The sequence below is a fragment of the Armigeres subalbatus genome, chromosome 3 (assembly GCF_024139115.2).
Source record: "Armigeres subalbatus isolate Guangzhou_Male chromosome 3, GZ_Asu_2, whole genome shotgun sequence".
Classification (NCBI taxonomy): Eukaryota; Metazoa; Arthropoda; class Insecta; order Diptera; family Culicidae; genus Armigeres; species Armigeres subalbatus.
Window position 1 is genome coordinate 247,245,811 of NC_085141.1, and position 22,997 is coordinate 247,268,807.

Here is a 22,997-nt window from a genome sequence, read left to right on the forward strand (position 1 = left end):
TTTATAATTCCCAATCAGCTCTATGATAATTAAAAGTAGAGCTGATTGGATTATAAATGGCTTCTTGTGAGATTTCAAATGTCACAGGAAGATGATCAGAGTCAAAGTCAGCATGAGTTACCAATTGGCCACACAGCTGACTTGAATCCGTTAAAACCAAATCAATTGTCGAAGGATTTCGAGTGGATGAAAAACAAGTTGGGCCATTGGGATATTGAATAGTATAATATCCCGCAGAACAATCTTCAAATAAAATTTTGCCGTTGGAATTGTTTTGAGCATTATTCCATGAACGGTGTTTGGCATTGAAGTCACCAATTACGAAGAATTTTGATTTGTTGCGAGTCAGAATTTGAAGATCAGCTTTCAACAAATTCTTTTGCTGCCCATTGCATTGAAAAGGCAAGTAGGCTGCAATAAAAGAGAATTGTCCAAAATTTGTTTCAACAGAAACTCCCAAGGTTTCGAAAACTTTGGTTTCAAACGAAGAATATAATTTATGTTTGATACGTCTATTAATGACAATGGCGACCCCACCACAGGCGCTGTCAAGACGATCATTACGGTAAATGAAATAATTTGGATCTATTTTGATGAAAAGACCAGGTTTTAAATATGTTTCAGTTATAATGGCAATGTGCACATTATGAACTGATAGGAAGTTGAATAATTCATCTTCCTTACCCTTTAAAGAGCGGGCATTCCAATTTAAAATTTTCAAAGAATTATTTGGATCCATTAAAACGAAGTCCAATAACAATTCTTTGAGTAAATTTGATACCAACCTGAACTGCAATTGTTCATTAAGAAAATAAAAAAAATCAGACATGCTACCTGAGTCGTCAAAACGAACGTTATTTCCCGTTGAAGAATGGGTATGAAAGTCATTCATCGGTAAATTTTCGGAAATAAAATTTTGCCTGCCTGCAGCGATGCTAGCATAGGAGGGCGTGTTTGAAAAATTAGAATTCGACGAACTGCTCGTTACCCGTTGAGAGGTAGGAGCAAAATTTGTTCGTTGATTGTGGTGGGTATGAATTATTATTATTAATCTGGGATCCTATTGGAATTTCCCGTCATAAATTTTGCACGGGAAGTCAAAACTTTTTTGCGTGAAGGGCATTCCCAGAAATTGGATTTATGATTGCCCCCACAATTAGCACATTTAAATTTATTGGAATCTCTCTCACAGGACAGGCGTCCTTGGCGTGAGAGGTTCCACCACAAATCATGCATTTAGCATCCATGTGGCAATGTTTAGTTCCGTGACCCCACTTTTGGCACTGAGTGGGGTTTTGGAAATTTCCTCCAGGCCTGCGGAAATGTTCCCATGTAACACGGACATGGGACATAATACAGGCCTTTTCCAAACTTTTCATATTATTTAGTTATTTTTTTTTTAAGTGAACTAAATAAAATTCTTGAGAAATACCCTTCTGGGAAGTAACAGAGCGAGATTTCTATTTCATTTTAATTACTTAGACTGGTGCAAATCCAGGTAATTCAGAAATTTCAATATTAATCTCATCCAGTGATTTGTCGTCACTAGGGAGACCTTTTAAAACGACTTTGAACAATCGCTCAGTTTTGTCATCGTATGTGAAGAATTTATGGCACTTCTCAGTTAAATACTGAAGAAGACGTTTGCGATCGTCAAAGGATCCCGGCAAAACGCGGCAGTCACCCTTCCTAGCAATCTGAAATGAAACCTTGATCCCCTGAAGGTTACTCAAAATCTCATTCCGGAAGCCAGAAAACTCGGCAACAGATACCACAATTGGCGGAATCCTTTGCTTTTTCGCATGAATCGAATCACCTGGGCTAGAGGTAGATTCGATTTGCTCAATTTCATCATTAATCAAATCGAACTGATTGCTCAGTTCGATAGGAGAAGAATTATTTCCGATATTAGAGTTAGACGGAATATCTGAATTCTCCAGCTTCCTTCTATTTTTTCCGCGCTTTGGCAGGACGGTCTTGAAACCTTGTTTCGTAGAAGGAAGTGGAGAATTCAAAGACTACCCCTTCCTCTTGTTTTTAAATACTCATTGCTGAGCGTCACCTTCTAAGAGTTTTTTTTCCTAGAACGGTGTCCCTGTAGGATCCCCCCGTAACGCTGGGTAGACACCTTTGCGTGGTGTGTTACGGTGTAAGATCTACCACGGTCATATTGTCAGCTACAGGCAAATCCTGACCCAACGAATATCTTCCCCAATATCCAAGTCCGTGGTACTTATGAGGGTGTCGCTGAGTCGGGGGCCTCTCGTCAAGTAAGTACTACATCAACACTTCCTTCCCCTCCCAAGTTACGGGTCCAACGTAAAACGAAGGCACGGGTCCTTGCAAAGATCGTAACGGGATCAGTGGGTACAAATAGCGCTGAGAAGCACTGTTGAAATTAAAATAGCTTCGGGTAGTATTAAAAACTTCCTTCCGCAAAGAGAGAAAATAGAACCGCACAGCACGAAAGCACGATGCGGTCTGTCAATGTAAATGTTATTTTAACTCATCTATACGGCTTCAAGCTAAATATGTGTACTGTATGTTTATATGTACACTTCTATTCAATCCTTTCACCAGCAAATCTGGCAAATCTATTTAGCTGGTTTTGACGTGCCTGCACAACTACTTTACAGCATGTACTACAACTTTTTCTCAATCTTTACCGAACTATTTAGTAATAATAATTTGCTTCAATATCGCTTATTCAAACTTTTCGAATCTGTTAAATAACTTTTATACAGCCAATTAAAATGATGTAAGCTGCGATTGTTTTCTTTAAGTTGAGTCAAGTACGAGACACTCGCTAACAAAGCCGAAGTATTTTACAAGCAAGAGGAGAATCTCCACTCGTGCAGCTCTTCCAATTCCTGGCAAACAAGGATCGCGAGGTCCTCGAAAGACAATCTCATCCAACCATTCGTGTAGCCGGCTAGTCTCCGCTGTAGGACCGAGTGCAGCTACAGAACTTGTGCTGGAGCGTTTCAGGTATCTGTATGTCACAGTGTTGGCAGTGATAAAGAACTGATTCGGAAGTCAATACCTCATGATAATATTCTTTTAAAAAGCTCCAAACGCGGGGAGCACTGGTCCTGATTGTGCATTTCAATTTGTTCAACACAGCTGTGCAGTAAACAACACAAAATGAGCGAAAACAAAGCTAGAATCATCACTTTCCTGTGGGGCTGCCTATTCGATATTGTTTTTTCGCACTTGTATACAAGTTGGATACATTTGTTATCATGGCTTGTTATGATTCGGAACAGTTTTTGCCTTTCTTTTATCGTTGTTCGTTATCTATTGAGAACGATTTCTGCAAACCCTGCTGCCAGCAGGTAAAGTTGGGATTGCTGCGTTGAGGAAAGCTCTTTAATCCCAGTATTTCGCCACGCCACGCCTCTGGGTACAAATTTCATTACCTTCGAAAGCGCAAACCTTCACTGCAACCGTTTTTCGCAAATTCAATTTGGCGCTGGCGGCAAGCCTAAAGCGGCGAAATATTACATTCATCCACAGACAAACAGACATAACACATTGAACATTCACTCATCAGATTCATCGTCATTTAAACACTAACGACATCTGTTGATTTCAGTTAGTTGGGCAAATCACGAACCAGATGGCGGTTGTGAGCAAATGTCAAACTCGAGCAAATCCGATGGGCGCGCCACTAGTGTCCGATTAGCCTACTAATGATTATTTGAATTGACCAGTAAATCAGTGAACGATGGAAATTTGACGAGTGTTATGTCTGTTTGTCTGTGATTCATCGCTTCTATTTGCCACGATGACGTCATAACCACGCTGATTTCGTCGGGCAGATCATCCCTACACATTTGTTCAAGCCCTGCATATACCAGTGGATGGAGATAGAGCACGAAAATATGCATGGACAACGGGTCGCCTTGCCGCACCGTATGTTTTCGAAAAGGAACGATCGAAGGCGTTATCCAGATCGAAGCTGATGAGCTTACCGGCGCGGCGCGACGGTGCTGACGGAGACTGGCGATCCGATCTTTTCAAGCGAGAGTGTCGTGGAAGATGTTTCGCTCTGCGTTTGAGCATTTCTGTCGTTGCTTAGGAAGCGGTGGGCCTGCATAATGCGTTCCATCCTGTTTTTCAGGATGCGGGAGAGCAATTTATGTCTGCACCGGGGGATCGTTCGGGTGCGCTCGACCTGATGGTAGACAGAATTTCTGCTGTTTGTACCTCCTCCATGCACGCTTCGTTGGGTCGTTCGGTGGGAGAACACGTTCGCAAGCAAAATCGTTCCCGTTGTTTGCATTGTAATCGTTTTCTGCTGTTTCTTCTTAGTAAAGACTCGAGAAAAAATCAAACAGATTTGCCTCGATTGCTTGAGGCTCGACGATGATTTCGTCTTCTCCCGTCTATAACTGCGGGACCGTGGTTTTCGTGGTCGTCACCGTCGTGGCATCGCTGTTTCTTGCCGGGCGGGCGTCCTCGGCTCCGGTTACTTCTCGTCGATGTGGACGAATCGTCCGTATCGTTGCCGGCGGTTCGATCTTTCGATCTGGCTTTTTGAATAAGTCGTTGTGGTTGTGTGCGCAACGACGACGATATGCTGCGAGCGTTTTTGTACTTCCCAGCAAATCTACCTACCTGGATACCTGGTTGGCTACAGCGTCGATACACATATGCCTGGCGTATTGTAGTGCTCCATAATCGTCGATCTTGGACGATGTTTTTCCAGTTTCCACGAACGTTCAGGGTCCCCAGGTCCGATTCCATCGCAAACAGCCAGCGTGTTCGTGGCCTTCCACGAAGTCGCTGGCCCCTATCTGGTTCTCTGTTGAATGTTGTTTTCGCTATTCTTTCCGACATTCGCACTGTGCAATTCAACATCGCACATATGAATCACCCATCATGTTTACATGGCTTGCACACGCGACTCATCTCGTGATGAAGGAGGAATTGACTGACTGCGAATGTGTCTCTTGCATGCGATGGCTGCTACGATCTGTCATGTGACTGAGGAACAGTATATTAGACTTGTTCATGTTTATAGGCCTGTCCAACGCCACACATCTCCCCTCTTCTCTTAAAAAAACGGCTGGCATCTATGTTTAAAGAAAAAACAACTCCACCGACATACTATTAATGGTGAGGTTACTCTCTCACTATGACAAAAAGGCATCTTGAATCAAACGACCACTTTCTGCGCATTACTGTACAGCGAGCGTCCAAATTGATAATCGAAAAACACTATGGACACACCATCACTATGGCTGCCCAACCTAAATATGAAAAATCATTCTCAAGACACTTCTGTGCAGTGGCAACTCGCAATGGAAACACCATTTTTAATAACCCTCTTTTGCTTCTAGTACAAATCATCAGTACTAATACTACCTTTACTCTCCCTGAGCACACGTACATTTCAATGTGTAGCTATAAATGTCAAACAACCAGCAACAAATACTAGAAACCGAACCGGAACAGTATCGACAAACTGTTCTTAACCATGGGCGGAAATCCCTTCTCACGAAATCCACGATAAAAACATAATTCTTGCGGGCGTCCCACCAACGCAAAGAAAGAATCTACTAAATGCGTGCGTCCCACCACGCAGAATTGTGATCATTCCGATCCACAATAACACTATTCTTCTTGCGGGCGTCCCACCATCGCAGTCCATCGCGTCCCACCATACCTCTGCACCAACACCACTAGGTCTTCACCTATCTCTACCTGCCACCATGTACTTTGTCTTGTTAGAGTTAATGGTTAAGCTTCCCAGCAAACACAAGATCGTATATCATAGCGAATAAATGTACAAAGTGGAGGCCATATACGTGCATTTTGCTTGCAGTCAAATGGAGGAATGCGCTTATATCGCCTCCACCTTGTACACTTATTCGCTAGCATATGCGATTTTGTTTTGACTGGGTTGCAACGTACTAGGAGACACCGTTCGTGTAATTGGAGCAGCAGATTGGCTAGCAGTTGGGTTTTTTGAGCCAGACAGTTCGGTCTGACTCGACGGCTGTAGCAGTAGTGGAGCGACAGAACGCTGACCTACCGATTTGGCGCTCGGGGGTTTTACAACGTTCGCCTTCTTCGGTGGCTGTCGTGGCCCAGCGCTTGCTCTTTGCAGTATTTAGAAGAAACGATCTGTCTGCTGTCCATCGATCGTTACCAACGAATCGATGTTTCGATGGACTAGCATTCGTGCCGACCAAATACAAATTTATTAAGACAATAAAACGAGATGCAATTTTTGACAAGAAAGTTCAATTGGGAATTCAATCCACCTTCGGCACCCCACATGGGCGAACCATGGGAGTGCAGGGTGCGATCTGTATGAAGACAACTATGGAAGCAATTGCAGACCATTCTCATTACTCGAGCGATGAAGTTCTGCAGACAGTTATAACTGAAGCGGAAGTAATCGTCAACTCTAGACCGCTAACCTATATCCCGCTGGACTCCGCAGAGCAAGAGGCCCTAACGCCCAATCATTTTCTGCTGTTTGGTACTAAGGGCGTTGTTCAACCCACAAGTCAGATGGAAACAGCCGACGGAAGTTTTGGAGGCGTTGGCATATTTTTACCGAATATAACAAGACGCAGCAAGTGGTTGGAGTTGGTCAAGCCGTTAGAACCTCGAGAGCTTGTGTTGGTCATCGAGGAGGGCAAGCGCAACGGTTGGCTGAGAGGATGGATATGGACGTGACTAAGAGCAAGATTACCGGTGGTGAATATAAGCCGTTTGGCAGCGCAGTATCATCACTTGACACTTTACCGGTCGCTACTAAACGCGCTGTTAAACCAGTAGCGCAACTGACAGGTGACCAAATTTGGTAGCGCGGTAAGAGCGCTGCTATTGTCGGCGTAGCACCAAGTTAGAATTCGGAAGTCGGGACTTCCGAACCGAACTTTTTTCCGAAGTTTTATTTGTCAAACTAATTGATGCGTTGTTTAGCGCATCTTTAGGCGAATCCAGCGCACTACTTCCGAAGTTGGGAAAGTTGCCTGTATCTGGAGAAAAATCCAACTTCGGTATAAAAAGCGGTATAAATTTATTCCGGATACACAATATTTAATGAACTGCCAAACGTCAAACGTCACCGGTGCGGATTACAGTAACCAAATTGATAGCCGAAAACAGTGACTGGTACGGAAAAGAGTGACTAAACTAAAATGACAGCGCAGTGCGGGTGATCAAAATACTCGCGCCCGGTAACGGATTAGTCAACCAACCGCCGGTGACGTTAGCTCCCTTAGACCTCCAGATTTCTGGATGGTCCGGGTCTATACGGGCGGGGGAATGTTGCGGGAACACTGTGAAATAAGTTCAGCACCGCAGTGTCAGATATGAGTTCAGTGCCGCCCGATGCATAAACGTCAGTCAGACAGTGAGCATAGACGTCAGTGAGGCAGAGTACTGAACTGTCACATGCAACAAAAATGTGTTAAAACGGTGAAGATGCGAAGTTGTATGGTCCAATGCACCGAATGAACACAACGACGTTTGAGCGGTGCGCTTTTACTAAAAATGAACACTCGCATGAACTGGATGAATGAAAAAGTATTCATTCTTAGTAAACAGCGCACCGCTCAAATGTCAATGATGAACTCGGTGCATGGGACCATTGACCTTTCCCGTCAAAAATTTTTAGTCGCTCAATCGATTTTTTGGTTTTTTAATGTCTACTTTCCCAAAAAAAAGCATATTTTTTGACGCCTCTAAGTATTTTTAAAATTTAAAACAAAACTCGAAAAAATGCTGTTTTTTTTAAATTGTCCCGATTTTGAACGAACAACGAGTGAATTTTTCAGACCGGTTCACACGAGCAGCAATTTTTCGGTTGTTGTTTTCGATTTTAAAAATAGTTAGGGTCATCAAAAAATATGGGTTCTTTGGGAAAATTGACCTTAAATAAGCCAAAGAATCGACTGAGACAATAATGAATTGAAGATTATTGTGAGTTTGTTGAAATAGTCTCACTAGAGATACAGATTTTCACATTCAGTAGGGTAGCATAGTAACAATAATTGTTAGCAGTAGTCAGAAGCCAGTTTTGGAATGCAAATCAGAAAGGAACACGAATATGTAAGTCTACATGCCTTTGTATTTTGTCAGTAACCTAACCTAAAATAAAATTTCAGCTTGTAGCTGTTGATACAGTCAAACAACTGCTATCGAGACGTGCCCACACTTTAACCTGTCCGAAACATTTTTCATCAACCTATTTAGCTAGTTTCAAACGTAGCTACGACTCATCGTCACAGGGAACGCATCATAAAAATATTGCCGAAAAGAAGAGATCTCACATTATTATCATTGATGAAAAAGGCCTCTGCCTGACTGCACTACCATTCAAAGCTCCAAGACACGATGATGTCCGTTGGATCAAATGCACATGCGTGGAATCAGTGCGTCAATGCCAGATATGTGACGCGGCACCAAACAAAAAAAGTCTACATGTGATACCACCATGACAGGATATGTCTTTGGTTGCCATCCCAGTGCTAATGGCGTAAGCCCACCCATGGCATCAAGATAACATATCCGAGGGGAGGGATACATAAATGAAATATTATCATTATTATATCCAGGCAACGATTTGACGATGAGATAGTCAAAAAAAGGTGTCAGTAACCTGTTTTTTCTCCTTAACCCATATTATCATAGCGTTCTAGAAATAGGAATAGCTCTTGTGAGCGTTCAGCAATCTGTGCCCATACCTCGAGCGTTAACGGGTTGAATATTTTTTCCGTAATGAAACTCCACGTAGCAATATCTTTATTTTAAAATTACTTTTCCTAAAAGAACTTTTCTCTTTTTTTTTTTTTTTCGAGAGTTTACCAGTTGTAGTCTTAATAGACTGGTATCTCGGCTGGGCTCTCCATGTGATACAAAATACTAGCAGACGACTCAAGCTATGTTGCTCACTAGGTCACTGCGGCCTGGGTTTGTATTGTGATCATACCGATACATTATTCTTTCTATCTACAGTCTGTCAATTATAAACCGAACAAATAATGGAAGCTCAACATGTACATAGATGTTTTCTGAATAAGTAGTTAACATGTAAATTTAATTATTAGTTACTTGGAGCCGACATTCAATACCTAATAGTAGTCTATGTTGACAACGGGTGGTACTGTTGCCATTTCCAAGGAACAATTTCGAATAAAGATGTAATGATATCATTCTGGTAGGGTAGTTTCAAAATAGATTAATTTAAGTACTATTGTAATAAATGGACACATTGAAGAGCTTCCCTTATTTTAACACGGTTGAGTATCGGATGTTTGTCAATACGTCGTCGAGTTAATTGTATCCTATCAGTCACAGTAATGTCATATGTTAAAGTTTCAGTAGTCTAATAGTGATCATTATACAAAATTTCTGTCCAGTTGTTCCGTAATTGCTTTTTTTGGTCAAGTTCTATTCCCTTTTCTAATATTCAAACCTTTATTATTTATTAAAATAATGAGGTCTAAAATTCAGTTATTCAGATTCAGGGTATACAATATTCAATATAATAGTGGATGAACGCATCATATGGTCTATCCTCATTTCCGTAAGTGGTCAAGTTATTAGTCTTGTAGCAATAATAGTGGTACTAGTTATTCTCTATCTTGTGAGTACAATGGTCTCAATTAACTATTCTAAACAGAACTCTGTCTCTTGTCTTTCTGTCCACCGATGGTCATGTATTTATTTTCGTTTTTTATTATTTATTTGATATCATTAAATTTCAGTCATTTATTTTACTATCGGTCATTTATTTTATTATAAGTTAAAGGTCAGCGAATTTGTCTTAATACGAGAAACACTAAGTCATATCCCCTATATATCCGCTAATTTTTCTAACTAACCTAATAGAAGGAAGAGAGAAACAGTTTTTTTGCGTTGATCCATGCAGCTAGAGAGACTAAAATAAAAAGATTATCGAGAAGATATAATAGATACATTCACTATCTCCAATGCCAAATTAGTAAATCTACAAATTCTACTTTTCACTACTAAAATTCTACTTCAGCTATACTGCCGTTATATGCATAACTGTCCCATGTATATAGGGAATCTCAGCAAACATGGGACAAATATACGTATGACGGCAGTATACGGGTACAAAATGAATTATTGTTAGCTACTACTACAAGTATAAATAGATGTATGCTATTTGGATAAGCGTTTGTTTCAGGGTCTTGTTAGTATTAGAGTTATGTTAGTTAGACCTCTACTGAGCCCTGCCGGCACCTCCAAATTTACCAATAGGCAGTTGTTGTTAGATCGTGCGACACTAACCATTAGTTAACTTGGAGGCATGGTACCTCAAGTGTTTGGTATAACTGTTGACCTTATTTAAGTAAGAGGTGATAAAAGTTTCTCTACGGAGCTTATTTTCAAACCATTACCATTAAAATAACGATATTCTTGTGAAGGAGATATAAAAAATGGAAAAATATCTTAATTTTTTAATTTAGTGTTGAACTTAACCTTTGTTTGAAAAAAGCACTCTATTAAACAACAAAAATAAAAATAAAATAAAAATCTTTTTAAGACACTTGAAATATCAACGTCAAGCCCCTTATCCATGGACAGGGACTTTTCCTAAAAGAACTTGAATAATTATTCTTACCTGAAAGGTTACCCGGAAGTCTGACTTATAAATTTATACATAATCGACTGTACCTAATGACGAATACATGAAAAATAGTGAAAACAATCTGTTTCTTCGGAACTCAGCGGAAAACTCGGTGGACTGTAATTTCTATCACGTCTGTATTTCGCAAAAAACCGTTTACAAGTGAATTTTCTCTACAACACAGTTGTCAGATTCTAATAAGCGTCCCAGTGTAAACAATATGCACACTCAAACAAAATGAGATACACACTGAGAAAATAATTTAAGGTGAGTTGCGGTGGCGTTCAAAAATGGCAGCCACAATGGCCGTGCTATCCCTCACCTCGCGTTTTTGCTCGCACAAATGTGAATATTTAGGCGGTTAGCACATCCGGAAACTATTTTTTCGTGTATGCTGCAAGTGAGCAAAGGTGAAAAACTACTTTCCGCTTTTGTCTGTCGTTTACTTTTCGAGTTATGTGCCATTTAAAGCGCTATGTAGATTTTTAATTGGACTCCAACGCGATTCACCTTAAGCAAATTAACGGTATCTTTAACATTCACCCCCCGGAGCCGGATGGCTCTACTCATCTTCGTCACGTATAGGTAAAATCGCAACTTGGGTGGTCGGTCTCAGATAAACGCCGCTCTTCGTCCTTACAGCTACAACGCGAATGACCCCGTCCTTACCGGGGTGTACTTCCACAATTCTTCCCAACTTCCATGTTTGTGGTGGTACGTTTTCCTCTTTCAGTAGCACAAGAAGTCCTACGCGTAGCGGCTCAGAACCCTTATACCACTTCCCTGGTTTCTGTAGTCCGGTAATATATTCACGGGACCACCTGCGCCAAAACGACTCCTTTCTTTGCTGGATTAACTGATATCTGGTGAGCGTATGTTGCTTCAAGTCAATGTAGGACGGCTCAGCTATGGCCGTCAGCTCGACCAACCAAAAAATGCCTGGGGCTGAGTGCCCTAAAATCGGTTGGATTATTGCTCTGCTCAACCAGTGGCCGGGAATTGAGTATAGCTTCTATTTGAACTAGTAGCGTACACATTTCTTCATATGTTAAATAGGCCTCCTTCAGCGTTCTGTACATATGTGTCTTCATCGCCTTTACCCCGGCCTCCCATAAACCTCCTTGGTGGGGAGCCCTGGGCGGCATAAAATGCCAGTTTATTCCTCTTGGTTGACAGAAGGTTGCCACCTTTTCCTCCAAAATCTGCGACTTCAACAAATGCAAAAACTCTTGAAGCTCTCGTTTAGCTCCAATAAAATTGGAGCCATTGTCTGAATAGATATCGGATACGTTTCCGCGTCGCCCAACAAATCGTTGCAACGCTCCAAGAAATCCTTCGGTGGTCATCGAGTTCACCAATTCTAAGTGAATAGCCTTGGTGCACATACAAACAAAAAGACAAACATATGCCTTCGTCGGAGCCTTTGATCGTCCTTGTTTGATTAAGAACGGCCCAGCGTAGTCCACACCTGTTCTTTCGAATGGCGGTGCTATGGTCACACGGGCACTGGGCAAATCTCCCATAAACTGTTGTACGTCCTTGGGGTTCACACGGAAACATCTTACACATTTTCTAAGCACACGATTGATGGTGCGCTTAGCATTGACTGGCCAGAACTGTTCTCTTATCTTTGCCAACAAGCCATTCTGTCCGACATGTAGTTGCTCCCGATGTAGAGTTTCGATAATGATGTTCGTGAAGTGATGATTTTCAGCAGATCATGATCTCTCGGCAGATCAGAGTAATGAATCCGTCCGCCGACCCTCAACAATCGCTCTTCTTCGTCGAAAATCGGATTAAGATTCGTCAACTTTCCCTTGACACGTTCACCACGTTGAATTCTGCTTATCTCGTTTCGATACACAATTCTTTGCACAACGCGCACCATGCAATAAACAGAATCACGGTAGTCGAGCAAACCAATACTTCCGGATCTTTTCTTCTTATCTGATTTATTCGCTCGACAATTGAAGATAAATCGACACACATATGCAAATATTCTTTGCAGCTTCCTGAAGCTGCTACACGCCAAAATTTCTTCGTATATATTTGTTTCATCTTTAACCACAGCTACTCCAGCAACAACACTGTTTTCAACACACTGTTCCTCATAATCTCCGACCTCTGTGGACAGCGCATCGTACGGAACATGAAGGAAATCGGGTCCATTCCACCATAACTCACTGCACATTAGTTCATTCGGTTGCACTCCACGCGAAATTAGATCGGCGGGATTTTCCTTCGTGTTTACATACTTCCACTCGGAGTCTGGGTTCAAATTCTGTATCTCAGTGATACGATTTTTTACAAATATTGACTGTTCGGGTTTCACTCTTTTCAACCAACAAATCACTATTTTCGAGTCCGACCATAGAACAATTCGATTGATATCGACGTCTAAGGTTTCGCGCACTGTTTTAATCTGTCTGGATAACAAAACGGCCGCACAAAGCTCCAACCTCGGAACTGTCATTTCCGCCGGCATTGCTCCATTCTTCTCCTTCCTTTCTGATTCCTTAACTCGTGATTTACCACAAAGCAACCTCACTTCTCCCACGCCGTCAGCAGTTATGCTCTTCAGATACACACAACAGCCGTACGCTTTAGTTGATGCGTTCGAAAATCCATGTAGTTCGAACGTTATTGGATTATCCACTGTCACAAGCCTTGGTATCTTCATATTGTTTACACTACATAATTCCGTTCTCAGTTTACTCCAAACCACAAACTCTTCGTCCGGAATCGGGTCATCCCAATTCACATTTTTCCGCCAAAGCTGTTGTAGCACTATCTTGGCTAGCACTACGATTGGTCCCAAAACGCCGAGGGGATCGAACAATCTTACAATCTCGGACAATACTTCACGCTTTGTCGGAATACCCATGTCCGTCATCGGTTTGACACGAAACATAAAGTGATCGGTAACAGGGTCCCACAAAGGTACTACCGTCTTTATAACTCCGTTTACTTCATTGTCTTCGAAGCTGAGATGTTTCTCACGATCCTCAATTGGCACTCCTTCCAGTAACTGCGGATTATTAGCGCACCACTTATGTAGCTTAAATCCTCCCTTGTTTAATAACTTCTGCAATTCTTCTCGCAATTGCTTCGCTTTTTCCAGTGTGTCAGCGCCAGAAAGTGCGTCGTCAACGTAGAACGCCTTCGTAAGTACCGCGCTTGCTTCAGGAAATCTTTCACCTTCATCTTCGGCCAACTGAAGAAGACAGCGAGTTGCTAGAAAGCCTGCCGGGCCAATACCGTACGTCACCGTTAATAGTTCCAAATCCATTATTGGCTGCGCTCTGTCTCCTCTCCACAAACATCTCTGGTACTTCATGTCGTTTTCATTTACCATTACTTGTCTATACATACGCTGAACATCCGCAGTAAAAACGTATTTATACAAACGCCAATTCAAAATTATAGCAAATAGTGGTTTCTGTACTGTTGGAGCATCCATTAAGATATCATTCAATGACACATCGTTGGTTGTTTTTGCGGACGCGTCAAAAACCACCCGCAACTTAGTCGTTGAACTATCGGGCTTTAGTACGCAATGGTGTGGCAAGTAATATCCTTCTCCCAGCTTAGCTTCATCAGCATCCAAAACTCTTGCATGGCCCAAATCTATGTACTCATTCACGAAATCCGAGTACATTTTCTTTACTTCAGGGCACTTCTCCAGTCTTTTCTCTAGAGCCTTGAATCTCTTCTCCGCTTGGTCTCTCGAATTCCCTAGTCTATTTGCATCTTCCTTGAATGGAAGCTGCACGATATATCTACCGTCCTTTCCTCTGGTATACGAAGCCCGGAAATGTCTTTCGCAAGCATCATTCAAGGGTTCGGTCATTTGGTCGTCAATCATCCAAAAACGTTCCAGTAACAAACTCAGATGATCGTCCCTCCTATCGGTAACTTCCGCCTGGCAAATCTTGACGCTGGATACGCCTCGATCAGCATTAAAAGATCCAGCCACCAGCCATCCCAGCAAACTTTCCTGCAGCAATGGAAGTTCGTCGGACATCCTAATTTTCCCTGCTTGCATCAGCTCATAGAAAACATCTGCTCCAATAAGCATGTCCACGCGACTGGAGCGGAAGAACCCTGGATCTGCCAACTGAAGCTCATCGGTATCGGCCAATTTGAAGTGTCCAACTGCATTCCTGGTAGTGCTCCTGTCACGCGTGGTACTATCAAGAAGTCCAAGGAGAGTACACAGTCCGAAGCTCTAGACCTTACGGTAGCGTTGACTCTGAATTTCACTGTCATTCGAGTTCCGTTCACACCAACTATTGGTATGTCTACTCTTTCCTTGCGTAAACGCAGTAAATCACTTATTCTTTGGGATACAAAATTCGCCATTGCTCCAGAGTCCAGTAATGCACGACATCTTTGTGGCACACCGCTACTATCGAAGACATCAACGATCGCTGTCGCCAATAACACCTGCTTCTGTACTGCATTCTGCAACACTGGAACCGCACACGTTGCTACAATTCTCGGTGATTCCTTCGTCGCTGCCGTACCAACAGCAGCCTGCTTCGCCGATGTATCACCTATTGCCGTCTCCACCTTCTCTGGTTTTTCGTCGATATGCATTAGGGGATGGTGTCTCTTCTGACATTCACACAACCTGCTGGTATCCATCTTGCAGTTGGCTGTTCGGTGTCCTCTCTTCAAGCATTCAAAACAAAGACCACACTGCTTTGATCAGGATCTAATTTCGATATCAGCAAGTTGACAACAATAGCTTCAGACAACTTATCCTTCATTTTCAAATCATGAAACGCCAGAGACTCGATACGTTTCTCTACAACATCTAACAAGGATCGAAGTTCCCCATGTGTCCCTTTAGACATCTGCTTCAAGCTCAATAGTTGTGTGACATGCCCCTGAACAACCATCCGAAGATTTTCAAATCTCTTCGTCAAAATTCTCCATGCCCCATCATAATTATTATCTTGCAGTGTCTGTTGGTCGATAGCTCCTGCTGCTTTCCCAACTAGGGCCTTGTCCAAGTAGTGCAATTTAGTAGCTGGAGAATCCCCTACGCATTTATCAACGATATCTATGAACCTATCCTTGAATTTGTACCAATTTTCATACCGACGATCGGTCGGCAGCGGAGTCTGCTGCATCAAAAGTGACGGTACTACTTGGAATGCAGCTCTAGAACTACCAAGCTGGTTGGTTTGAACTTCCATCAACTTCCTATCGATTAAGTGTTGATCAGCAGTTGGCTGTTGTTCCTTTTCAAGCTGATCAATCATTTCTGCCAGCGAAATCCGTACAAACTCATACAATTCTTCAAAGTTTATCAATTTGTCCTCAAACTCCGTTCCCTTTGTAGCATCCGCAATGTAGATTCGGTTCAGGATCGAATTATTGTAAAATAAAATCCGCTTCTGCTTCCCGGATCTCAACTGCATATCACTTCACTTCACTCAAAGAGTTTCACTTTTTTTCAATTTTGGACGAATTCTCACAAAGTGACTTCACTATTCACGAAGTACTAGTTCATTTTCAAAATGGAGCCGCAAAAAACGCATCAACGAATCCATTTTCATTTATCATGCTTCCGACTTGGCTTCAAATCACTTCCACAAAATGGCGTCGCAAAGCATCCCAAAAAAAATGCGATTCTTCTTCCACAAAATGGCGTCGCAAAGCATCCCAAAAAAATGCGATTCTTCTTTTTCAAAATGGCGTCGAAATCTTCACCGCAGATTTTCACTTTCACTTATTTTTTCTTCCAGCGGCAAATTTCTCGTCGAACTGTTGTCATCACTTTATTTCGGCGGTGCAATGCCAATTTCTTTGCCGCGAACCACGAATCGAATTTCGACACACTTTATGCGCAACAAATCAATCATCAAATGACTCCAATCGCACCGGTTTCGCAACTACTCCCGGTCACACAAAATGGCTGCCACTTTTCAAACGCTTGATGATTCAATTTTCGTTTTCGCCTCCGTGGCTGGATTTTATTCTCCTTGCTTCTTCCAGAGCAAGGAATCACAAATTCACTTCCCCAACACGCGAGCGCGATCAATAACCGTATCCACTGATTCCGCGTGATACATCCGGCTCGATATGGACCATGTTTCTTCGGAACTCAGCGGTCAAATCAAAAACTCGGTGGACTGTAATTTCTATCACGTCTGTATTTCGCAAAAAACCGTTTACAAGTGAATTTTCTCTACAACACAGTTGTCAGATTCTAATAAGCGTCCCAGTGTAAACAATATGCACACTCAAACAAAATGAGATACATACTGAGAAAATAATTTAAGGCTCCCCCAAACCTAAGCGATTCCATCGCCGCGACGGCGACAAGTAATCGCCACGATTCTATCGTTGGGTCGCTGCAGGCAATGTTCAATTTACGCTTCCATACCAACGGCGACAGAATCGCTGTCGCCAAGCGATAGAATCGCTTCGCGACTGTCGCGTCGCGTGTGTTTGGGGGAACCTTTAAGCAAATTAACGGTATCTTTAATACAATCCAGCACAGCGCAAAGTTTATATTGCTCAACTTCATACTATCCGATAAATGAAGCTCACTTTGATAAAAACGATCATACTGACAAATTTCCTCATAATTAATTCTTCCGCAGAGGCTTCCCGCTCCCCCAAGAAGAAATTACCGAAGTTGCCAAGAGATTCAAAGACGGCCTCCGGGACGGCACCCACGAGATGTTCTACGACCTAAACCAGCTCCAGGTACCGTGTCTGGTGTTCTCGGCCGGTTTGGGCGATTCGGTGGTGTCGGTGCTGCGGCAAGCAAACGTAATGCATCCCAACGTAAAAGTAATCTCCAACTTCCTGCAGTACAGCGCCGACGGTACGCTCAATGGTCTGCAGGACAAAATGATCCATACGTTCAACAAGAACGAAACCGCTCTGGAGGGCACCGAATACTACGATCTGGTGCACGACCGAGACCACGTGATCGTGATGGGCGACTCACTGGGCGACGCTGGCATGGCGGACGGGATTCCCACCTCGTCGCACGTGCTCAAAATAGGATTTCTGTTCGATCACGTAAGTACTGGTGAACAATGTTCAGCAAAATTAGTTTAATAGAGTCGTTTTTATTTCAACAGCCCGAGCAAAACCTTCCGCGCTACATGGACACCTTCGACATCGTGCTGATCGATGACCAGACAATGGACGTGCCGCGGGCGATTGTAGAAATGATAAAGAATAAATCCCACCAGTTAGATATTTAGATTGTTAATAGACATTTTTAGCATTACAAAGACGTTTGTATCTGACACTTAAATGTTTCGTTTCCATCCATCTGCGATCGATCTCGATCCAATGGTCGTTTTAGCAGAATCTACTCTACTTAAAACTTCATCAATGTTTATCTGAAAAAGTGAACTGTCCCACGTTTCTGTCGTGCGCTATGTGAGCTGCACCAATATAAATTATTGTTCGTGAAATGTTGTCTTTGGTTCATTACAAAAATTACCGAAAGCCCCATTTAGTAAAATTCAGTGTTCAAAGTCGCGAAGTGTTCGGATCAATCATTTTGCATCTTGATTGTTTTCCAATGTTTTATTGAAAAAAATATCGACTTACCCCTAAGAATGTGTCCCGGCCACATGCCTTTCTAACGATTTCTTATTGGCGTACTCCGCTCGACACTGTTTGCACTTGAACACCTTCTCCTGAGTGTGACTTCGCATATGCTGCTTCAGATGGCTGGAAGTTCGGAAGCTCTTGGGACAACTCTCGCACTTGAATGGCTTCTCCCCGGTATGCACCCTGATGTGTTGCTTCAGCTGTTCCTTAAATCGGAAAATTTTGCCACAATCATCGCAGTTGAACTTCTTCATATCGTGCACCGCCATGTGTTTCCTCAGGTACATCCTCTGCTGGAACACCTGATGGCAAATGCCACACCGGTGCTCCTCGTTGGTGTGCAGCTTCTTGTGGATCCGCAAAACATCCCGACTGACAAACTCCTTCCCGCATAGTTCGCATCCGTACCGGATGTTCTGATGAACCTGGCGGATGTGGTCCGCCAGGGTCCGTTTGAACGCGTAAGACTTATCGCAATCCGGACACTTAAAGGGCTGTCCTGCGGGATCGGAATGCCGGAGTAAGTGGTGCTTCATTTTGGCTTTAACGATCATGCCACATATCGGGCACTGTTCGCCTCGAGGCGTCAGCTGTGGCTTTGAAGATAATTCTTTGATTTTTGATTTTGTTTTTCTTCGATGTTTTTTAGGCTTTTGTTTTTTCTCATTTGAGCTAGGCTCAGATTTCAATTTTTCACTTTTCAGTATCAAAATTTGTTTCATATCTTCCATGGAATCAGAATCTATAACGACTTTTTCTCCATTTTCGCCCGCAAAATCTTCTATCTCGTTAACTGTTTCAATTATTGTAAAATTATCAACAGTTTCGTTTTCCGGTAAATTGGGTAAAATTTCAATTTCAAAGATTTCATTTCCTTCTGGAAAATCATTATCATCAGGAATTTCTTCTTCATATTCACTATCTTCTTCTTGATCATCGCTCTCCTGATTATCATCCTGATCAACCGCTTGGATGGCCACCCCAAAATGATCTCTCACCTTTAGCAGCAGCTTGGTCGTAGAAATGAAACTCTCCTGGAATCGATGCCACTGGACCAGACAATCTACGCATCGTTCGCAAATGTTATTCGGTAAACTGTATTCATCCTCCGGGTTGAACTACACATTAAAGATTTGTAGAGAAAACGGAAAACGGAAAATTATTGTCATTAATAATTAGAAAATAAATCGTTCGCATTTGTTCGTTCATTCTAACCAGACATATTATTATCCACTGAGAGTTTACTCCTCACAAGAGGTTATGGGCCCAGTGTTAGCAGTTAGTAATGGCAAATTCGAATCCCGGAATCGAACAGCTGGTGGACAGAGAAAATTGGACCACTTGGAAATATGGCGTCAAAACTTATCTTGAAGTGGAAGAACTTTGGAAAGCCGTCGAGCCTAAGAAGAACACAGATGGATCGTTGGCGGCGGGGGACCCCGTGAAAGACAAGAAAGCGAAAGGGAAGATTATCCTGTTTCTCGAACAAGCAAATTATTACCATGTTCGGGACGCGAAGACAGCTATGGCTTTGGCTTGGGAGAAGCTCATCGCGGCGTTCGATGAGAATGGCTTGACGCGAGAAGTTGGATTGCTTTATAAGCTGATTCAGACCAAACTGGAGTTCTGCAGAACTATGGAGGCCTACGCAAACAGGATGATTTCCACGTGCCAGCAGCTGAACGAAATTGGGTTTCCGATTCCAGAACGTTTCGTCGGGATTCTCCTTCTGGCCGGACTTCCGGAGCAGTATCAGCCAATGGTCATGGCACTGAAGAATTCCGGAACGGTCATAACGGGGGATTCCATCAAGACAATTTTGCTGCAGGAAGAACTGTTTCAAGTGAAAAAGCTTCGTACGTTCAATCAAAGTTTATTGCCTATACTCCGGAAGTTAAATCCCCCGAGACATTAATTTACTAAGTTCTGAAAACTCATATGTGAATATGTACATTATGTGGAAGATATTGATTTGAAAAATGTATTGGAGGTAACCACTTTCCCTTCGATGGGACTCGAACCCACGACCCTCAGTATGCTAGACTGGTGTTTTAACCAACTAAGCTACGAAGGATCTCCGTCGGCCTTCGCAACCTATCGGCTACTGAATGAGCTCGAGATTCCCAAATTGGACCAAATTGGCATAGTCAAATCACTCGCAATCCATTTGTCAAGCCAACACATAATGTACATATGAGTTTTCAGAACATAGTACATTAATGTCCAAGTCGGGTGGTTTAATCCCCGGAATATAGGCAATTAACTATACACATGTGGTTAGTACACGTTCACATTAGAGGAACGTTGGTATTTAGAATGCCTGGCGGCTACACACATTCTTCTTCAGCAACTGTATACTGATCAAGTGAGGTTGTGTGTGTAGGTCTGAACATGTAATAGTAAGCTATGATTCTAGAATGCATCTAAGCAACACTTAATAAATAGAAAAGTCATTCTTGCCCCAACCGTACTTATGGACAGATGTTTTATTTGTATGCAGACCCAGAATTGACCAAGATTCAAACCTTACAATCTGGCGACGAGGTGAAAGGATAAGGTAGTTTTTTTAAATAGGTATATATATTTCAATGTTTGGATTATGCATTTAAAATTAAGAAAAAATGGTTTGTATGGAGCTTCTACTATTATGGTAGCGTTCGGATCTTGGATCCAAAGAATGGAGACTCTACCGGTTTGGTAGCGATCGAAATTGGAATTTAAACAACGGAGATTCTATCTTTATGATAGCGGTCGGATTTTGGATCCACATGGAGTTTCTACTTTAGTAGCGAACGTATTATTTTTTAGTATCTACCTGGAAGTAGAAGAAAAATCTGTTGTGTTGTAGCTATGGCAATGGTCATTATAATTAGTCGAATTTGTGTGATGCAATACAATTATGAACAACACTTAATGTATTAATTCATAACACAACTTACAGATGGAAATGGAAATGCGAGCTATTCCACCATTTTGCTGTGAACAAATTGAGCGTTCACGATTGGCTAGAGAGTGGAAGTCATGGAAATGTGGCCTCGAATGCTATTTTGAAGCACACGGTGTACAGGACCAGAAGATCATGAGAGCTAAACTGTTGTATCTTGGAGGTCCGCAGCTGCAACGAGTTTTTGTTAATTTGCCCGACACAGAGAAGTTTCCGTTGGTTTCCTTGAAAACATTGGTGCGATCTTGCGGTGGAGAAATTGGATGATTTCTTCAAACCAGTACGACAAGACACGCTTGAGAGGCACCGCTTACGTGAAATGCGACAGAAAAAGGACGAACGGTTTGCACAATTTGTTTTGCGTTTAAGACAACAAGTTTCTGAATGTGGGTTTGATAAATATTCGACTGAAATTTCGAAGGTATTGGTACTAAATTCTCAATGCATAATTTATATGTTCCTAGTAATTTTATTGCATTTTAAAGGTTTTAACTGAAATTACGCTAATTGACATCATTGCGCAAGGTTGCAAGTCTAATGAACTGCGTAGTCGTATTTTAAAGGAGGATCAAACACTATCACAGATAGAGGCTTTGGGTGCTATGATAGAGAGCGTGGAGGAACAAGTGAAGGGTTTGTCTAATGTTGAATCGCCAGGAGAAAGTGTTTATCGTATTGAAGGACAAATAGCTAGTGGATCAAGTATGGCTCCAAGCAACAACCGTATTGTGACCGAAAACAATCAAATTCAGCGGAATGGAATGAAATGTTTCAGCTGTGGAAGGCATGGTCATTTTTCAAATTCTCCGCATTGCCCTGCGCGAAATCAAGAATGTAGGAATTGCAGGATGCGAGGTCATTTTGAGACAGTGTGTCGAAAAGACAAGAAACGTGTTCCGTCTTATCAAAAGGATCTCAAAACATCGAAGAAAGTGCGGCTTGTTGAATCTACTGAAACGAAATCTGAATTGCATACCGAAGCAACTGATTCGGATAAAACATATTACGCTTTTTACTCCGGAAATAAGTCGAATATTATCACGTGTTGCGTTGGTGGTGTGAACCAGGATATGCTAGTGGATTCAGGAGCCGTTTGTAATTTGATTACACCAGAAGTTTGGAATAAGTTGAAAAACGCTGGCGTCAAGATTCATTCGTCCGTGAAGGGATGTGCTCGAAAACTCAAGACATACGGAAACGAGAGATTGTTGGATGTAACAGGAACATTTGTTGCTGATATTTGCGTAGGTCGTAGAAGTGTTAAGGCTGAATTTTTCGTTGTGAATGGTGGACAACAATGTTTGTTGGGAGACGAGACATCGAAGCAGTTGGGTATATTGAAAGTTGGAGTAGACGTCAATCAGGTCACAAAGGTCATGAAACCATTTTCGAAAATATCTGGAATACAAGTACAAATTTTCACTGATCCCGAAGTCAAACCCGTTTTTCAACCGTTGAGGAGAATTCCAATACCGTTAGAAGCTGCTGTGAAAACAAAACTTGAACAGTTACTATCGAGGGACATTATAGAAGTCAAGACTGGACCAACGAGCTGGGTATCACCATTAGTAGTCGTGGGAAAAACGAATGGTGATGTTAGACTTTGTTTGGATTTGCGTCGAGTTAATGAAGCGGTATTAAGGGAACGCCATCCGATGCCTGTAGTAGATGAGTATTTGGCACGTTTAGGTCGAAAAATGATACGAAGTAAATTAGATATTAGAGAAGCATTTTTGCAAGTGGAGCTTGAAACGGAATGTAACAACTTTCATAACAAGTCTTGGTCTGTTCAGATTCAAACGACTGCCATTTGGGTTGGTAACTGCTCCAGAAGCATTCCAA

The 22,997-nt window shown here is 42.2% G+C and overlaps 1 protein-coding gene across 2 annotated transcripts in view; it reads left to right on the plus strand.

Moving 5' to 3' along the window:
* The window catches only part of LOC134223230 (7-methylguanosine phosphate-specific 5'-nucleotidase), a 35,086-nt gene extending 17,017 nt beyond the window's left edge, over positions 1-18,069 (plus strand). For both annotated transcript variants that reach the window (XM_062702379.1, XM_062702380.1), the window contains exons 3-4: positions 17,239-17,665; positions 17,728-18,069. In XM_062702379.1, the coding sequence (XP_062558363.1) occupies positions 17,239-17,665; positions 17,728-17,853 (553 nt within the window). In that variant the 3' untranslated portion in view covers positions 17,854-18,069. The remainder of the gene's footprint in view (positions 1-17,238; positions 17,666-17,727) is intronic.
* Positions 18,070-22,997: the final 4,928 nt, after the last annotated feature.